This window comes from Oculina patagonica, chromosome 4 (assembly GCF_052425735.1).
Source record: "Oculina patagonica isolate OP01 chromosome 4, crgOcupat, whole genome shotgun sequence".
Lineage (NCBI taxonomy): Eukaryota > Metazoa > Cnidaria > Anthozoa > Scleractinia > Oculinidae > Oculina > Oculina patagonica.
The window spans coordinates 46,514,766-46,532,851 of NC_135761.1; the positions used below are offsets into that span (position 1 = coordinate 46,514,766).

The following is an 18,086-nucleotide window of genomic DNA, read 5'->3' on the forward strand; positions in this document are numbered from 1 at the left end:
ACCTATTTTATCCTACCTATTTATTTTTATCCTACATAAAGCAACATGGTCAGTTTTAAAAGAGCCACAGTAAAACTGGTAGCATGTAAAGATTTCAAACTAAGACAATAATCTTTAAAGATTTACTTATAAGGCTTCTGAATTACTTTACATTTAAGAAACCCGAAAATGAGAAATAAATCTACTTTGAAAATTCTGTTAGTGTCGCTTAAATGTATTCAACGCTGTATAATTTATTACTATTGAATTTAATGTTTTCTCGGTTTGAACTGTCTCGGAAACATAGAGTGAAAATAAAACAAAAAATAACTGAACAAAACTCGTAAGCGAATCGGCGATAGCTGTCAAGATAAGTGAAAAAATGAAATAAAAATAAAAACCGAATGATTTATCACCGGCTAATACTCCGTTTAAAAACAAAAAACAAGTTTCCGTATAAAGTATTATAGACGCAGCTGCAACGTGTAGCACAGAAATTTAAATTGCAAATGCTATGTGAATATAATTATCTGTCTAACAACTGTTTCACTGAAAGCTTTCCTGTGGACCGTAAAATTGATAACACTGAGCCAAGCGTGTCAAAACGCGAATGCTAGTCCGCAGTGTCTCGGCAGATTTTTTCATTTTACTTCACTCTTCTCAACGATGGTGAGGAGATTCGAAGGGGATCGAAATTATTTTGCCGATAATTTAACACTCGCTGATAGAGCTTCAGAAAACAGTCCTTCCGCCGAGACCAAATGTAAGTATTCATATTTTTGTTGATCGGTAAATGAATTTGTTATTTTATTCTTCAGTCGCGACGTCCTGTAATGGTCGTCTTATAGCGAATTAGCGAAAATTTCAGTAAGCGTCCGTGAGTTATTCGCATGATTTGAAATCGATTTTAAAACCGAATCGTATCGCAAATCTTGTTTTGTTATAATTTTTAGAAATTTTCTCTCAAATCGCGATTTCCCACCCCCTCCCAAGATATTTTTCAGGATTAACCTCAAAGCACTAAACAAGGCTAAATAAATTATTCTTCGACTGGTTTGATCGGTGTAAAATATAAACAACATATTTAAGGGAAATGCCGCCCCGAATTATTTTCACATTTAATTGCGCTTATTCCTTTCACCAGAAACACGGCAAATAAAAGGAACATTTGTATATCTCGCTATGCGGCAACAAGCGATAATTAGAATAATGTTTCGTACGAATAGTAAATCATTAAATCAGTTTGTATTTCATTCATGGATCGAAACATTTTAGTTTGGTGTGAAATGGTATCAATAGTTCTGATACGATCGCGAAAAACTTCATTAGGTATCGATCATTTTTTTGTTCCTATTACCAAAAAAGCGAACGCGGGAATCTTCACTTTTTATTTAAATTTTCTTTCTTCCTGACGCGAAAATGAAAAATAAATTCAAGTTGTATGCCTTTGGTATACAACTTAAAGTTGTTTTGAGGAACAGCAGAAAACACTTGATACGTATTTAAAAGACTGGGGCAATCGATTTTAATTTTTTTTTATTTTCAATGGACTTTTTATTCGATTGCGGTTAATGAAACTTAAATTTGAAAGTCAAATTAATTCGAAAACCTGCCTCCTCCCACAAGAAATGAACTCGATGACAAATAAACTGTTTCTGTTTTTTTCTAATGGAACCATTCTTTCTTCCGGCTGTGTTTTTTACGAGATGAATTAAATCTGTGATCAATTAACTCTAGGTTTATAGCCTTTTCTGGCATTAAACACCACCTTAACAACTCAGTAGGATTGATTTGCCACAATTAAGAGAATGTCTCCTTTAGATCCACAAACTTAATTTGGCTCAGTAAATAGAATTCGCTCAAAATCCCTCCAGTAATTTCTTATTATAAGTAAGTAACAAATATGGAATTAGACTGGAGAAAAATTGTTTTCTTTATGAAATCTGGATGAAAACCTTTTACACCTTCTGGTGGCCTCGATGGCCATTGGCCGGATTGTGAAATTTGGTAAAGTCCAACCATTCGCTCTAATACAAATATTGCAGCTACATCGCTTAAATACCGATATTTGTAAACAACAAGCCTTGGCCTTTTAAACTGGATGAACCGCATTGAAAAACTTTGATTATCAAGAAAGAGACGAGGATCTAAAGTTTGGCTATTTTGGATGTTAAAGGCCAGCTCAAATTTTCCTTAACTTTATGTAGTAAAATATCAAAAGTGGCTCGTACTCACAAGTTAAACTGCATATCAGCGGCAAGCTCCATCCTTCCGCTCTGAGAATATGTAAAAATATTTGGCCGTTCTCTACTCCTTCGGTTGTTGACAAGGGGCGAAACAAGTGCTACTCGGCGGATTTCGCCATGTTGTCATCATAACAATTCGAACCAACTTCAGTACCAAAAAGAGGAGAATTTTGTTCGATCACTAGTACATTTATCTCGCAGCGAAGGAAGAAATCACCTTGCAATCCGCTTTTATCTGAACGGAAATTATCACGTCGAGATAGTCCATTTTACAGCAACTTTTACAGCAACATATCGATCTTCTACTGTCAGCCATCTTGGTTTTAACATCCGCTGACCAGTTTAGTCGGTCAGTATAAAACACCACGGACTTTGCCACGGACTGCGGACTGCGGACTGCGGACTGCGGACTGCGGACTGCGGACTACGGGCTGGGTATAAACACAAATGCGGACTCAAACTGCGGACTGGGTATAGAATACGGACTACGGTATAAAATGCGGACTGAGCATATAAAATACGTTTAAATGCAAACCACGGCTAGAAACAACGACTTTTTTTATCGACGGTTGTTGAAGGCGGCACGAAGAAAAGCACACAAACTGCTCGTCAAGATTCACAGCGAAATCAAAATTTATTTTTTCTTTCACGATAAATACAATTCCAGTGCCGTAGCAAGGGGAGGGGCCGGGGGGGGGGGTCGTGCCCCCCCCCCCCAGTTTTTTTCCCAAAAAGTAAAAACAGACCCGTATGAAATGTTGAAAATAAAATTTTATCTCCCAAAAGGTTTGAAACAATAACATTTGTACTTCTTTTCATTTTTTAACGTACGTAGGGTGAGGCACAACAATATTAAACAGCTAAAAAATAAACTAAACGAACTAAACTTTGGGAAGTTTTCAAAAAACGACCTGCCGATGAAGTCTACGTTTGTCTCTAAGGCAACTCAGACAGTTTGATAACTACGAACTCACTATGATGACTCTGAAAAGTGAAACATTTGCTGGTTTCAAGATACAGAGACAGTCGGTTTTCTATTTTGTAATTGACGTTGCAAGTGTTATACTCTCTTCAATGTGCATTGGTTTGCTGAGACAGTGTAGGAAGAAAATAATTCGCGATTTGCGTAAATCACAAATAGCTCTTGGAGAACGCTGGAAATAGCATTTCCAAGCCTCTAGATTTCAAAATTTTCTGGGGGGGGGGGGTGCATTCCCCCACACCCCTCTAGCGGCTCGCGCCTCCGGCGCTCGCGTACCCCCCAGTTATTTTACCCTTGCTACGGCACTGCATTCTCTCAAAAATGCTCTGCTCGGTATCTGTGAAAGAAGAGGCTTACCTTAATTAACGCTCTCATCGTTCTTGAAATTTGACTGGTTCGCCTTCAAAACATTCGTCCGTTCCACTGGATGTTTTCTGAGAAATATACGGTGAGATTCCGAGAATTTACTTGCGAGCTTTCCGCCGCCATATTGGATTTGCGACATATACAAGTGCTTGGTTTTCAAAAGAAGACGCAATGCTCAATCTGCACTCTTTCAACTTGAATTTTTTCTCTGCGTCTAGACAAATAACTACTTCGGATATCTATAGCGTCAATACGTGAGATAACTAAAAAAAATAAAAAATAAAAGAGAAGAAACCTTGAGGGAAATCACCAACGTGAAAAGCTACCTTTTACTGTCGAAAACGTATAGTCAGGTCGCTTAGCGCAAATGTTTGGAGAAATCGTTACATGGTTGATAAAAGCACCAAACTTTGCAGAATGATTCTTTAATGACTATTAAATAATTTTATCCGTGGCTCCACCTGAATTTTTTCTTGCAATTTGCAAAATTTGCTAAACGTTTTTTACCACGAACAAACTCTCAAGCACCGCTACCACGCCATTTTGAATTGATGCAATGACAGTTGGACAGAAGCAAATATTCCTCTACTCCGTAAGTAATTTGCAGTTCTATGCTTAAATGTTGTAAAAATATATATAAATTGAAGACATTGTTGAAGGTTTCGCTAAAATTTCAATTTTTAGATGCAGTAATCTAAAATGTTTATTATGGTAATTATGCGCTTGTAGTTTGTGGCCGCCCAGGGAAGCGGAACATGCTTAAAGAAGCCTTGAAGAAACGAGATTACACAGAGGTCGCACAAGGTTTTGGTCAAGCTACGGCAGCTTCAATAATAAGAAAATACATTTTCAGCAACGAGGCATATAAATTTATGGATCGTTTCCAGAGAATAGTCAAGAAGCGTCGTTACCATCTAGCCTCAAAACCTTAATGTTCTTAATTTTCAATGGAGACGGTTTGAAAAAGAAAGATAAGCACGAGTCCAAAGCATGCCTTACCGTTGATCAGCCTATTGTCTACAACACATAGAAAAAAATCAAAGGAATCCGATACAGAAACAAGGCACTTTAGGGAGCGTGAACCGCCTCTGCCTGTCTACATTGACCTGAACATGCATAGATTGACGAGATGCAAGCGGATCATCCAGCATTTACACCAGCTGGAAATTTCTATTTCCTATGTCAGGGTCACACAGCTTGAAGAGTGCGAGCACTTTGACGAGGATGGAGTTGTATCCCTTGCCTGCGAAAGGTCTGTTCACTGTTGGTGCCTTAGACAGCCTTCAAAAAGCGGCTCTTTTCTTGTTACCGGCATCAGTCTCCTCCAGTTTCCAACTGAGAACCAACCAGGTATAAGTACACAACCAGTTACGATTTCTCCATCTGTACCTAGAAAGCTCTCTGCCTTGTTCCACGCTTTGTCTGGTTGTAACATCACATCCAGATTTAGGGGAAAGGGCAGACTTGACAGGCATTTAAAGAGGAAACAGAAACACTTCCCTCTTTAGCCTCCCATGCGATTGAGTCCTTTGATGCCGACTGTGAGCACTTCCGAAAAACTGAACGGCTGGTTATTATCGTTTATGACAAAGAGAGTTCGTCCTTGTTCCTTAACCAAACTAAGCTTGAACTTTTCTGTCTTAAGAACGTTCATTGAGAAGATGCCACCGACGGACAATGCTTTGCTTTAACTCACAATAGACGGGCGTTCAACCTAGGACACTTGTACTGATACTGAGCAAAATATCCCTTCACCTTATAAACACCTTATCGAGTTTCACTCTCTTTATATTTTTCATGTTTTTCTGTTAATTTTTGGATCAAGGGGGTGGCTAGCCACCCAATCTAACGCCACTAGATCCACCCATGTCTAGGATATTACAATTAATTTTTTCAAGCCTTAAACCGCCGCATTTTTTCTTTTGTCAGTAAAAAAGGACTGCGTGGGATGCTAGTTTTAGGGAACCTGGAAATCGCGTGACTTTTTCTTCAATTTGCCTTATGGGTAATAAATATTTGATAAAGGCCTGCACAAAATAGCGACGGACAGCCCCTGAAAAATCTAGTTGACCGCTTACGAAAGGGAACATTGCAGAACAACTTTTATGAATTTATGCAAATGAGCTCAAAACGTTTAGTTTTAAATTTCAAGGAAAATAAAAAAAAATCGGGTGGAGCCACGGATAAACTTGAAACAAGAATCGAAAAGAGGCTGCATGCAATACTCTCACAGTGCCTCTCTCCACCCAGGTGTATAAATGGGTACCGGCGAATTTACTGCTGGGGGGTAACCCTGCGGTGGACTAGTATCCCATCCAGGGGGAGTAGCAACACTCCTAGTCGCTTAATGCTACGGAAACCGGGATAAGCTCCGGCTGTATGGGCCACTTGGCTCGGACACAGACTGAAAACGGCAGCTCGATTTTGCGATTCAAAACTCCGGTTCCAAACTCGAATGTTGAGAGGATTATCGTCTGGCTTCACGTGGCAGACACGTACGAATTTTGCCGAATTTTGCTTGTTTTCGCTACACTAACACACGGTTTGTTTTAACGTTTCGCCATTCGCTTATTCAACACCCCTCGGACTTCTGTAATACCAAAAAAGAGGTACGAAATTTCAAGTACTGAAGAAGTTAAAAAATTCTACTGGCAACCCGGTTTTCATTGTCATGCAAATTAGGGTTGTTTGTCAAACTCCCACGTGCCTGCCGCTTGAGGCTGGCCAGATATGCAGTTGAATAACGATAACTAACTCGAACCTTCAAAGGAGATCGAAAAACGTTTGAGATATCGGGAGTTCGAGTTAGCAAGGGTACTAAATTATTAGGGAAAAAACACCTGGAGGATCGGAGAAAGTTCGAGTTTAGCAGGAGGTTCGAGTTATCTGTAATGAAATCGACAACATTATATTAAGTTTTGAGTCGAGTCTCCACTGCAACTCCGATCCAAGAATCAAAGACTAAAGCGAATGAAACAAACACAAATTTTAAGTTCCTCACAATTGGAGGGATTTTAATGTGTTTTGACAGTACTTTGCTGTAATCTACGAGCAGGCTTTCTGTAGGAAAAAGGCTAACTTTATCGAGCTAGGCGAGAAGGTGAGACAACTTTGATGCTCAGTTTATTCAGCCTTGCTTCTAGTTATTTTTAACATCAGGTCACGTTTGGTAGCATTTTGCATGCTTAGTCTGCATTTTATACCGTAGTCCGTGTTTTATACCCAGTCCGTAGTCCGTAGTCCGTAGTCCGCAGTCCATGTTTTATACTGACCGACTAAACTGGTCAGCGGATGTTAAAACCAAGATGGCTGACAGTAGAAGATCGATATGTTGCTGTAAAAGTTGCTGTAAAATGGACTATCTCGACGTGATAATTTCCGTTCAGATAAAAGCGGATTGCAAGGTGATTTCTTCCTTCGCTGCGAGATAAATGTACTAGTGATCTAACAAAATTCTCCTCTTTTTGGTACTGAAGTTGGTTCGAATTGTTATGATGACAACATGGCGAAATCCGCCGAGTAGCACTTGTTTCGCCCCTTGTCAACAACCGAAGGAGTAGAGAACGGCCAAATATTTTTACATATTCTCAGAGCGGAAGGATGGAGCTTGCCGCTGATATGCAGTTTAACTTGTGAGTACGAGCCACTTTTGATATTTTACTACATAAAGTTAAGGAAAATTTGAGCTGGCCTTTAACATCCAAAATAGCCAAACTTTAGATCCTCGTCTCTTCCTTGATAAGCAAAGTTGTTCAATGCGGTTCATCCAGTTTAAAAGGCCAAGGCTTGATGTTCACAAGTATCGGTATTTAAGCGATGTAGCTGCAATATTTGTATTAGAGCGAATGGTTGGACTTTACCAAATTTCACGATCCGGCCAATGGCCATCGAGGCCACCAGAAGGTGTAAAAGGTTTTCATCCAGATTTCATAAAGAAAACAATTTTTCTCCAGTCTAATTCCATATTTGTTACTTACTTATAATAAGAAATTACTGGAGGGATTTTGAGCGAATTCTATTTACTGAGCCAAATTAAGTTTGTGGATCTAAAGGAGACATTCTCTTAAGAAAGAAAGTGTATTTCTTGTTGAGGTTAGTGAAAGATAACAAGCCGTTTTAAATGCTATGAACGCACTCTACAAATCAAAATAACTTTCAATTGAACTGTCAGCTACACTGACAAGAATATGGAAATTAGTTTTAAGTTTCACAACTTGTCATTTTCACTTCACTAGAAGATGAATCTTAAACGCAAATTGATGTATGTTTAACGAGATATTCGCCAGAGATTACCATTAAATCATTTCCTTTTTAACCGGTAACCCAGTAGCGGATTTTTCGAGGGGCCGATAAGCTTACGTTTGTGAATGGCTGGCTAACGAAATAATATAAGAACCCGTGCAAAATCAACTTATAACAACGTCAAATGTCTTGAATCCTGAGTCTTAGTTTTCTACTTTTATGACGATGTATGCCACGTTGCTTTGTGAAAACTTAAACGTAAAATACAGTAACAAACCCACATATAAGAACCTAAAATTTAATAACCTGTTAGGCTAAAATTTTCATTTTAAAATCCCTTTTTATAAGAACCTATTTAGCCTAAAGTTTTCAATAGGTTCTAATTTTACACAAAAAAGAAGGCACAGATGAAAATACAGAAAACAAATTTTAATTTAGAAATGAATGCTTGTACTTTGGAAAGATAAATTTACTGTATGGTTATCATCTAAACTGTATTCTAGATAATAACTTAATATAGCAATATATTCCATATTACATATGCTTTGTAGACCTTTGTAGTAGTTATCTGTGCTAATCACTAGTGCTCCTATCAAATTACAGAACCTATTTAAGACCCTAAGTAGCCTAAAATCCCACTAAATAACATTTCTATAAGAACCTATTTATGCTAAGTTGGAAAAATCTAGGTTCTTATACGGGGATTATTACTGTATCAAAAAAAAAAAAAAGCAACTAAATTAGTTGTAGGTTCTAGGTGACTGAAACACTACGTTTGTGACCGTGGGCAAATAAACGAGCTTCGGTAAACGAGCTTCGGTAATAACGTAATATCCTAACTGTTTTGCGCCAATACAGTTAACGTACCACTTTTCTAAATACCAAGTCACAAAATCATTTCTATCGACATATAATTCCAATCATTGCCTTAACTGTTCAAACTCCATATGGTAAACCGTCGCTAAGTTTCAAATACCCTCTTAACTGTTTAAAATTAACCCCCGACAATAATCCGTTGTGTACAAATTCTTAACTCAAACGGAAGCCGTCTTGAAATAGACATAAAAAATTCTCAAAAAAACGTAACATGACTTAGTGATTCTCGATCAATCTACACTTTACCAAGGTCAGTCTTCAAGACATGATGACGTAAAGAGTCCAAGATATTTCCGTCCAGCACACCCTCTCGGTCTGAAAACACACATAGAACTCCCCCGTGATAGTTCAAGTTTCTAATTCTAAGTATTAATTTTTAATCCGCTTACCGTCTCAGAACATAATCTGCCTGAATTGACCTTTTCGCTGATATTCCCATGCAATGTGTGATCAAAAGCTTAATTCACGTTACAATGTTAAAGCACTGACAAGGAGATAGATAATGAGAATAAATAAACTGAAATAAGATCATCAGCAAACGTGAAATTTCATCCTCGTGTACAACCCTCCAAAAATATTCATATCATAATCGATTTTTTTTCATTATTTATTTTTCCCTTTAATTACCTTTAGTCACACTTTAAATTTTCTTTATCTGCGGTTGTACTGTCGGTTCTGTGAATAAGCCGGTGTATGAAATGAATGCAGAGAGCACAATAATTGGGAGTGGGGGTCAGATAAGAACTTTCGTGAACTGAAACTTCCGGCGACTAAAAATGACAATAATGTTGTTTCTGTTTTCGTTATTTTTCAGTTCCAGTTTTACCCGTGGCGTTAACAGTCGCTCTTGGTTTGCTATCTGTCATTCTCCTGGTCACGCTGTACCTTGTCAGAAGACAGCGCCAACAGGCAGAAAAATATAAACAATATTCACAGATAGCGAAAACCGCTGTTCAACCACCGGAATTTACCGTGAAAACGGCTCAACAGCCCTACCCGCCGAAGAAAAAGTTGCGTCGACTACCAGAAAAAATACTGTCCTCCGAAGAATCTCTTTCACCGATGTCAAGCGAAGAAATGTTCTTCGACGCTCAAGAGCGGCTGGAAGGGAAATCATCGAGATCGGTTTCCAGCCGTGAACCGAGTCCGGCGAGCGCTCTGGAAGAGGATGACGATGATGTAGGCGAGGAGTATCCCTTAGACCATCTCGGACGAATTTGGTTCAATTTGGAATACGACAGATCGGCGGAGAGTTTAGCTGTGACTTTGGTCAAGGCGCGAAATCTTTCGCCTCGTGGTAAAACTACGAAAACGTGCGATCCTTTCGTTAAGCTGCACATTTTGTGTCCCGAAGAGAAAAACGTCTCGCAGAGTAAGTGTAAAAGGAAAACGCGCCGGCCAAACTTTGATGAGATGTTTTATTTCAATCTGCCTGTTTCGGAGCTCGCGAGGTGTACACTTCGTTTGTCTGTATATGACGGGTATAGAGCAAGCCAGCAAACTGTGGTTGGAGAGGTCTTGGTTCCTCTTTATGAGCTGAACATGGAGCAAAAAGTAGAATTGTGGAGAGATCTTGTGGCTGTCGAAGAGGTAAGGATCTTTTTCCGGTCATACTATTTTAATCATGTTTACCTGATACACATATAGCTTGACGGCATGCTACTAGCTGATGAATTGGCTATTTAATTACTTAATTGTTATGTCTATGAGCTAACTGTCCTTGAATTTGGACTTTTCCTATCATTTCAGTCAAACCATTTCTGTTAGATTCGCGACAAACGTTTCCTCACATAAACATTCAGACACTGAAGAGAGCTTATCTGGGAAACAATTCACTTTCGACAGGAGGAAATTATTTTACAGTGTTTTATGATAAGATATGATAACATGACCCGAAACTTATACTGCATACGACCACATATCAGTTGGCTTTCACCGCCGCCGCCAATAAAAAATGTCAAAAGACGCCATCGTTAGCTTGATTGACGGTAACGAACCCAATGTAGTGTATTCAACACTATCAGTAGTTGACAACTGTTTTCGAATTTCCTTGATCTTAAAATTCTCCGCATATTTTGCAAACCTTAAAACTCCGTACGGAAAAGAAGCCTGCTATTTGTTTAAACCAAATCAAAATTCAGTAATGCTGCCGCAAAACCAACTATCAGTACAGTATAGCTCTACGTTTCAATCCAGCGTAATTACCGTGACAGACTGGCGTGGATCAACGCTTTGAGGAGATATGTATATGGGAGAGGGTTGATGACGGGAATTGTGCGGAGTTATAGTTACAATTTGGAGTTTTCTTTGTTAGTGTAATCAACCCCGCGCAGACGGCCAGCATCAATTGCTTTTTAATGAAATCCATCCCGAGATTCTAAAACAAATTACAATATACATTTCCGGCTGTTCTTAAATGCACGTTAACTGATCATTTGTAAGAGGAGGATTTTCTATAATTGTAATAAACTTCAGACGAAACACATTTCACCATACCACACAGGATTTTATAGACATCATGATTTATTCATATCTGAAACAGAACTTTTCGCCAACACGACCTTCGACTATTTAACGTGACCCAGTTTTAGCCACTGTCATTTTAATCTTATCACTTTACATTTCGCCTTGATCATAACTTTTACTTTTATCATTTTCACTTGTTTTGTTTTTAATTTCTCTCCACTTTTTGTTTTGTTTTTCTTTTGTTTTAGAGCTTGTCTGAACTTGGCGATATACATATTTCTATGTCATATTACCCCACCCTGGACAGGCTTACAATTATTGTTTTAAGAGCAGCCAACCTAAAGAAAATGGAGCCCCACGGGACAGGTAACAGTACAAAATTGTTCACTTTTCTCATGAAAGCTTTTACGCTTGTGAGCAGAAATTAAGTAATATAACATTACTTTATGCTAAATCGACTTGTGCAAATAGTATATTTGAATATGCGATTCTCGGAAAATAACCGTGAAAGCCATGGGGCCATCATAGGTTGCCTCTCACAATCTTTCTGTCATTTTATTGTCGTGCAATTCGTTAAAACAAGGAGTCTGGGACATAGCCAAGCGGCAAGCGCCAAAGCAAATGAAAAGCGCGGGAAAAACGCTTCACGTGAATTGCGATTGGCTTTGGTTGGAATCTGATTGGCTGAGAAGATAACACCTTCAATGGGATTGGTTAGAAAAACCGTCACGCATAGTTTTTGAACCAATCACTAAACAGATACCACTAAGTGAAAACTTGCTCTTGCAAAATGATAAAAGATCATTTGAAAGTATTTTCATTCTCAACGAGGTCTTTTCAGAACGATACGTTTTTGTTCAAAATGTATATTTTTTTATGTGTTTTCCAGACTAAAACGTTCCGCCGGCAACAATGACCAGTCTCACCAGTCACTTAGTGACGAATTCTGGGCTCTGAGTTTTTTTTCCAAAAAACGGCACTTAACCCTCCAATTGTAATCGTTAATATCATCATTGACATGCATTTCTTTTTTCTCTTTTTCTTGTTTTCAGATTCATACGCCAAAGTGACATTTTCAATTGGGAATAAAATAATCAAGACAAAGAAAAGTACGGTCCATCATGCAACGCGGGATCCACTGTACAACGAATCTTTTAATTTCCCAGTGTCCGGGGATGACCTGGGCTCTGGTACTTTACTGGTGTCAATTATGCACTCTAGGGGAGGGGGAAAGGAAGACCAGCTAATCGGCAGGGTCCTGTTGGGAGGAATGATGTACGCGAGGGGGACTGAGTGCGAACACTGGACTGAAATGATGACGAATACACGAAGTATGATAAAATACTGGCATAAACTAACAAGTTAAAGAGTGAAATATTTCAATTATTTTTTTAGGAATATTTTAACGTTTTGTCACCATTTTACTTGCATAAATAGCTGCTCTAATAAATTTACTATTTGACGTTCCCAAGATATCAACGGACATTACGTACAAAAGCATACACAGGAGCTTTTCTATCTTGGATAGTTTGTGTTCAGATTTTTTATTTATGCTTTATAATTAAAAACAACCCCTTTTTCCCCAAAATGGAGTGTCCGTTATTTCTTGTTGAATGGAAATATAGCCGGACAATATTGTTAAATAAAGTTTTGCACATTTAAATCCTCACGGCCAATCTTGGAAAACCACCGAAAACACGGAAAACAAAAACCTGGCGAAAAAATGCAATCACTCATTTTGAGTTGATCTTGACTGTTAGAAAAATTAATTTCCGCTTACCAATTATTCTTTTAGGTTTTACGGGAATTCAAAACGGTCTGTTGAAATTTTATCATTAAAAATTAAGTAAAAAAACAACAACAAAAATCAAGCCAATTCCTGTAATATGAGACCAAACAAGTGTAAGAAAGATCGAACAAAAGATAGACTTAAGGCAGTAAGACAGTAAGCGAGGTCAGATTGGTTGAAAAAAAAAACATTTGCAAACTAAATATTATGTTAGTAAGTGACTTTATTTAACCACGAAAAAACACTTTACAGTCGTAGACTGATAACCCTGTGGCCCTCAATGCCTCAAATGACTGATTGACTGGTTACTTTACGAACAATGCGCCAGTAATGGCTATTTTTGTTAATGGAGTTTAAAGAAACAATTACTCTAAAATTGTAACACGTTTATTTTTATTAACCTCATAAATGTAACTGTATTTTTCACTGAGAATGGAGTATTGGACAAAAAAAATGTAATTTAAGAAACTTATTAAACGACAAGACAAAAAAGGCGAAATCTCAATGAAATAAAGTTTAACGGCAAATAATTTAAATTGCATCACATTTATAATTGAGTAAGTTATAACATTTGGTGTTGACTTCTTTTTATCGCAGCAGACTAGCAATATTTCCATTTGCCATCCCCTGGATAGGATAATGTGCACCTCAGAGTTACCCCTCCCCCCCCCCTTGCATTTAGAGAACAACCCCGGCCAGGGCTCAACCCTTGGGGGAGTACATGGAAATGTTTGTGTTGGGTTGCTCCGTTGGGTCTAGTAACCCCTACCCGGCCCATCTCAGACTAAAAATCCTCTAATTTCCTACCCCATCTCAGAACTGTATAAACCATCTCAGATCGGAACTGAGGAGGATGCGTTTATTTTTAAATTTTCTCCACAATACTGCAACATCCGCTATTTATTGTTGCACGTTTCAAAACGACCTGAACTGGGTAAGAAGAAAGATATAATTTTGACATAAATTCCCCCCATTCAGGGATTCCATCTCAGACGTTAAAGATTCCTTCTTAGTGACACTGTCACGGCTCGTGACTTGTTAATTGACAAGTGATAACAGTTATGTCACAAAACGGTTGCGTGACAACGAGGTACAGACTCGTTCCCAGGGTTTTTTTGGAACGAGGTTGAACGAGGTATCCTTACAACTGAAGCTTCCAAAGTCGTTAAGACGGAAAAGCGTGTTATAAAGGTAACTTTTTAATGTTAAATCCTTTTAAACTGTGAATGGTCACTCTGTCGATCTCTATAGAAGTTTGTCCATGTTATTTTAGAACGTAATTTCCTTTAGTTGACCTGGCCGATAGTGCACAGACATGTCCATGTTGCAAGAAGGTTGTTTCGAAAATTTCTTTACTTACCGTGCGGAAATTACTGCCGAGAATTTAATTTGTTTTCGAATTCTTATCTTGTGTCATTACCATGCAATCGACAAACTATAACGTTGTATATTAATTTTAGTTCAAAAAAGTTTTTTTAGGACATTAATTTCAATATTAAGTGAGGGGCTAAACGCAAATTGACACTTGAAACATGTAAGGAAATAGGAAATAAATGGTTTCTGCATCAGACTACCACACGGAAAACACGGTAAATATGTAAACCAGTTCTTTTAAGAGTTTTTCTAAATATTACTGAAATTATAAGCGTGTTTATAACTAAAGTTTTCATTCAGGAAACATCCTTTAAGAAATCAGTGAGAGGAAGTAAATAAAGACGCAAATTTAATCGTGATCTGTTGTTAGGTTCAGATTAATCAGGAGTTTAAAATAATTAAAATAAAGAACTTCAAGAGAAAATTATCTGTAGTGCTCAAAAAGTTTTAATGGTACCCTTCCTTTGTCAATACAATCGACTCTCTCTTAACAGACACCTCCATAGGACGGACACCTGATGTTGGTTTCTTCCGTTTTTTTAGTCATGTTACTGTAACTGAACTCTTTATAAGACGGACACCTCTCTAAGACGACGGACAACGGACACTTTGAAACCGTCAACAGACACTTGAGAAGTATTTTCTTTTAGTGAATAATGCTTCGAATATTCGTATCCGCATTAAGCCTTAAAGAGGATACCAAACTTTCTCTCCAAACAATCGCTATCTGATAATCTGATTGCTAGAACAAGCGAATACATTTTGTTTTATCATTTGAGTCTTGTACCAGTTTGTAAAGTATATACTTAATTTTTAGACTAGAAGCCGTGAACGTTCCCTTGAATTAACAAGCGAATGCATTTAGACATGTTCCATGTTTGCAACATAAACTGCTTACTTTTTCACTTTTTTAAAATTTTTAGGACAATGATTTCAATATTAAGGGTGGAGTTTAACGAAAATTGGCACTTGAAACATGTACAAAAGGTCATATTAATGTTGGAACAAGAAAAAGAGATTACGATAAATTAGTATTCAGTGGCTAATTTAATACCACTCTGTTTAATTTATTCCTGTGTACATATTGTAATATGAATACTGTTAAGGTCGCGGGGGGACACCTACAGCATGAATAAATTCATGAAGCGAAATTTTGCTTGACTTGCGTCATTTAAAACGCTTATTTCTCGGCTGTTATGGGTGCGATTAGGCTCAAATTTTACAGAGACATACAGAAATGATAAAAGATTATAAATGTGATCTTTTATTTGGTAGAATGCACTTAACGGCGAAGTAAGAGCCTCGTTAGTTTCAAATTGGGAAGAACTTGATTTTGGGGCTGAGTTTTCGGAACGAGTAGAAGACAGCATACTGTGATCTTGTCAAAAACTAATCAGTCAATACCTCTAGGGTGTCATAACAGAAGCGGATTTTTTAATTTAAAGTCTGCCAGCAAGTTATGGTGGTTTAAATGCGCAAATTTGAATATAATGCCTTCTCTCTCTTTTTAAAAGCGCTCTTTTAGAATTCCGCTTCTGTTATGACACGCTACAGTATGCCCAGTTTACCTCTCTGCAGTGGCAGCTCACGAAGTTCTGTATCCGCGCTGTATTCTCAGCCCCAAAATTGTCGGAAAAGTCCAAACTTTGAGATTTCCGAAGGTGTCCCGATCAAAACACGGTTTCCAAATGGTAATTATGGTAATTATATTCCACGCTTGAATGGTGAGAACAATGCGGTTTTTTGGTAACAAAAAAGACACGATTGTTTATCAGTGAATATTATTATGACTAGAAATAGCTGACACTAGGTTGCCCCCGAAGTTTCGACGATGTTTATCGGTTTTTCCTTGCTGTTCATCCTTTTCTACAATTCAGACATTTGATTGGAAATTAATTTTCTATTTTGGATGATTATTAATTATGATACGGTAAATCATTTAATTACAAGAACGCAACAGCATCTTGACATCATTTTGTCATGGGGTTTTGCTGTGGTGGGGGATCTCAGCTAGACTCAAGCTAGACTTTAGAAAAAGTCCGTCGTCTTTATTAATTTAACACGCCGGGACGGTCGACCTATCGCGACTTGCGTGGCTCGTTTTCGCGACTTCGTCGCTTTGAATGGGCCGCTTTGCGGGCTCGAATCGAACTTACTTCACTGTGGTAAAGTCTTGATCTCAGCAAGGATAAACTTTAGAAACAGCAAAACGTTTTAAAATTACCATTTGAGCCGGTCCAATTGTTTTATAAATATATGGGCTGAGAGCCCGAGCATGAAGAATAACACGAGAATGATCAATCTTTAGAAAGAAAAGGATGTCGAAAGAATTTCTTACCTCTGTCAAAGCAAACGCCTGCCGCGAGTTTTAAATAATCACAATGCATCTCGAGATCTCTTTTGAATTTCTTTTCTTGATGCCGCATATCATCCGATCAAGACTTCCGAAGTTTTCTCCATTCAAGTAGTTTGTGCCTGGTAAATCACGATCAGTTGGACAAAGGCTTTCTTATGGTAAATCACGCTTCATGACAACGATCAACTTTTTAAAAGGAAAGGATACCGAAAGAATTTCTCAACTTTGACAATGAAAACGCTTGACTTTCTAAAAGTCGCTCGCTTCTGGTTTCCGGTTTCGCCTGCCGCGAGTCTTAAACAATTATCTCGAGATCTTTATTTTAAATTTCTTGTAAATCTCGTCCGGAGATAGACTGATCAAGGCTTTTCTCCGTTCAAGTAGTTTGCGCTTGGTAAATCGCGGTTTTGGACGCGGGCTTGCTTATCGTAAATCTCAGACAAATTTGAAGATATGGCTTGATATGTTCGTACGTGTTTCTAGACATATTTCTTCTTTGCCCACTCAGATGTAAAAATGTGGATTTTCTTACTTCTCTGCGAGTTACTTAGTTAATTATCGCGAAGTCTTTTCAACAATTGCATTGCTTTCGGCTTTTAGACATTGTGAAATGAATAGGCCTCGAATAAAACCTCAAATTATCTTTTTTAACATTCTGCCCAACTGCAATCAACCTTATAAGCTTCGTTTGTTTACTTGTTGTCATCTGTGCACGTGCTTACGCTTTGGCTTGTCATCATCACCCAATCATCGTATACTTGCGTCATCATTGACCAATCACCGTACAGAGGATTTTATCACACCTACCGATACTACTTGCGGGCATTTTATCACACCTACCGATACTACTTGCGGTCGCACTTTGGCCAAGTCGAGATTTTGTCTGGTAATACCATATATACTCTATATACGCGCGGACCATAATGATGCCTCCTCGGGTTTTGGCCTCTGGGCCAAAACCCTGCGGGGGCAACAACTCTGAGTTACATGAATATTAGGCCACAGACTTCCTTCAATCTAACGAATAAAGTTAAGTGTTGTTGTAAATTGGGTATAATCTCTAAATAGTTCAAGCATTTTTATGTTTTAGAAATCAAATAAAAATGGGTTTTTTTCAGAACCCTAATTTACTTTTGAGTAAACATTTTGTTCACAAACAATTCCACACGTGAACACATCAAATCACGCGCGCGCTCATATTTTTATGCAAATACTCGCTCGTTAAGTTGTCGATGACAGTCGTTGCACTTCGTGCATACGCTTTAAATAAATGCATAATGATAAGCCAAAGGTGTCTTTTTTCCGCTGTAGGCGGTGACGTCATTAAAAGAAATAACCATTACCATGATCTCAAAAACATTTCGAAACCAATAAGATTAGAATTCTTCCAACGTAAAATTTAAGAAAAGT

The 18,086-nt window shown here is 38.0% G+C and overlaps 2 protein-coding genes across 2 annotated transcripts in view; both read left to right on the plus strand.

Annotated features, from left to right (window-relative positions):
- Window positions 1–548: 548 nt before the first annotated feature.
- Window positions 549–12,745, plus strand: LOC144650343 (synaptotagmin-15-like). Its single transcript, XM_078509999.1, has 4 exons — window positions 549–742; window positions 9,506–10,281; window positions 11,406–11,523; window positions 12,210–12,745. Exons 1-4 carry the CDS (start codon window positions 646–648, stop codon window positions 12,521–12,523), a joined length of 1,305 nt encoding a protein of 434 aa, XP_078366125.1. The 5' UTR covers window positions 549–645; the 3' UTR covers window positions 12,524–12,745.
- Window positions 12,746–14,118: 1,373 nt separating this feature from the next.
- Window positions 14,119–18,086, plus strand: part of LOC144652559 (uncharacterized) — a 44,181-nt gene continuing 40,213 nt past the window's right edge. The window contains exon 1 of the mRNA XM_078512611.1: window positions 14,119–14,137. The gene's annotated coding sequence lies outside the window, so the exon portion shown is untranslated. The remainder of the gene's footprint in view (window positions 14,138–18,086) is intronic.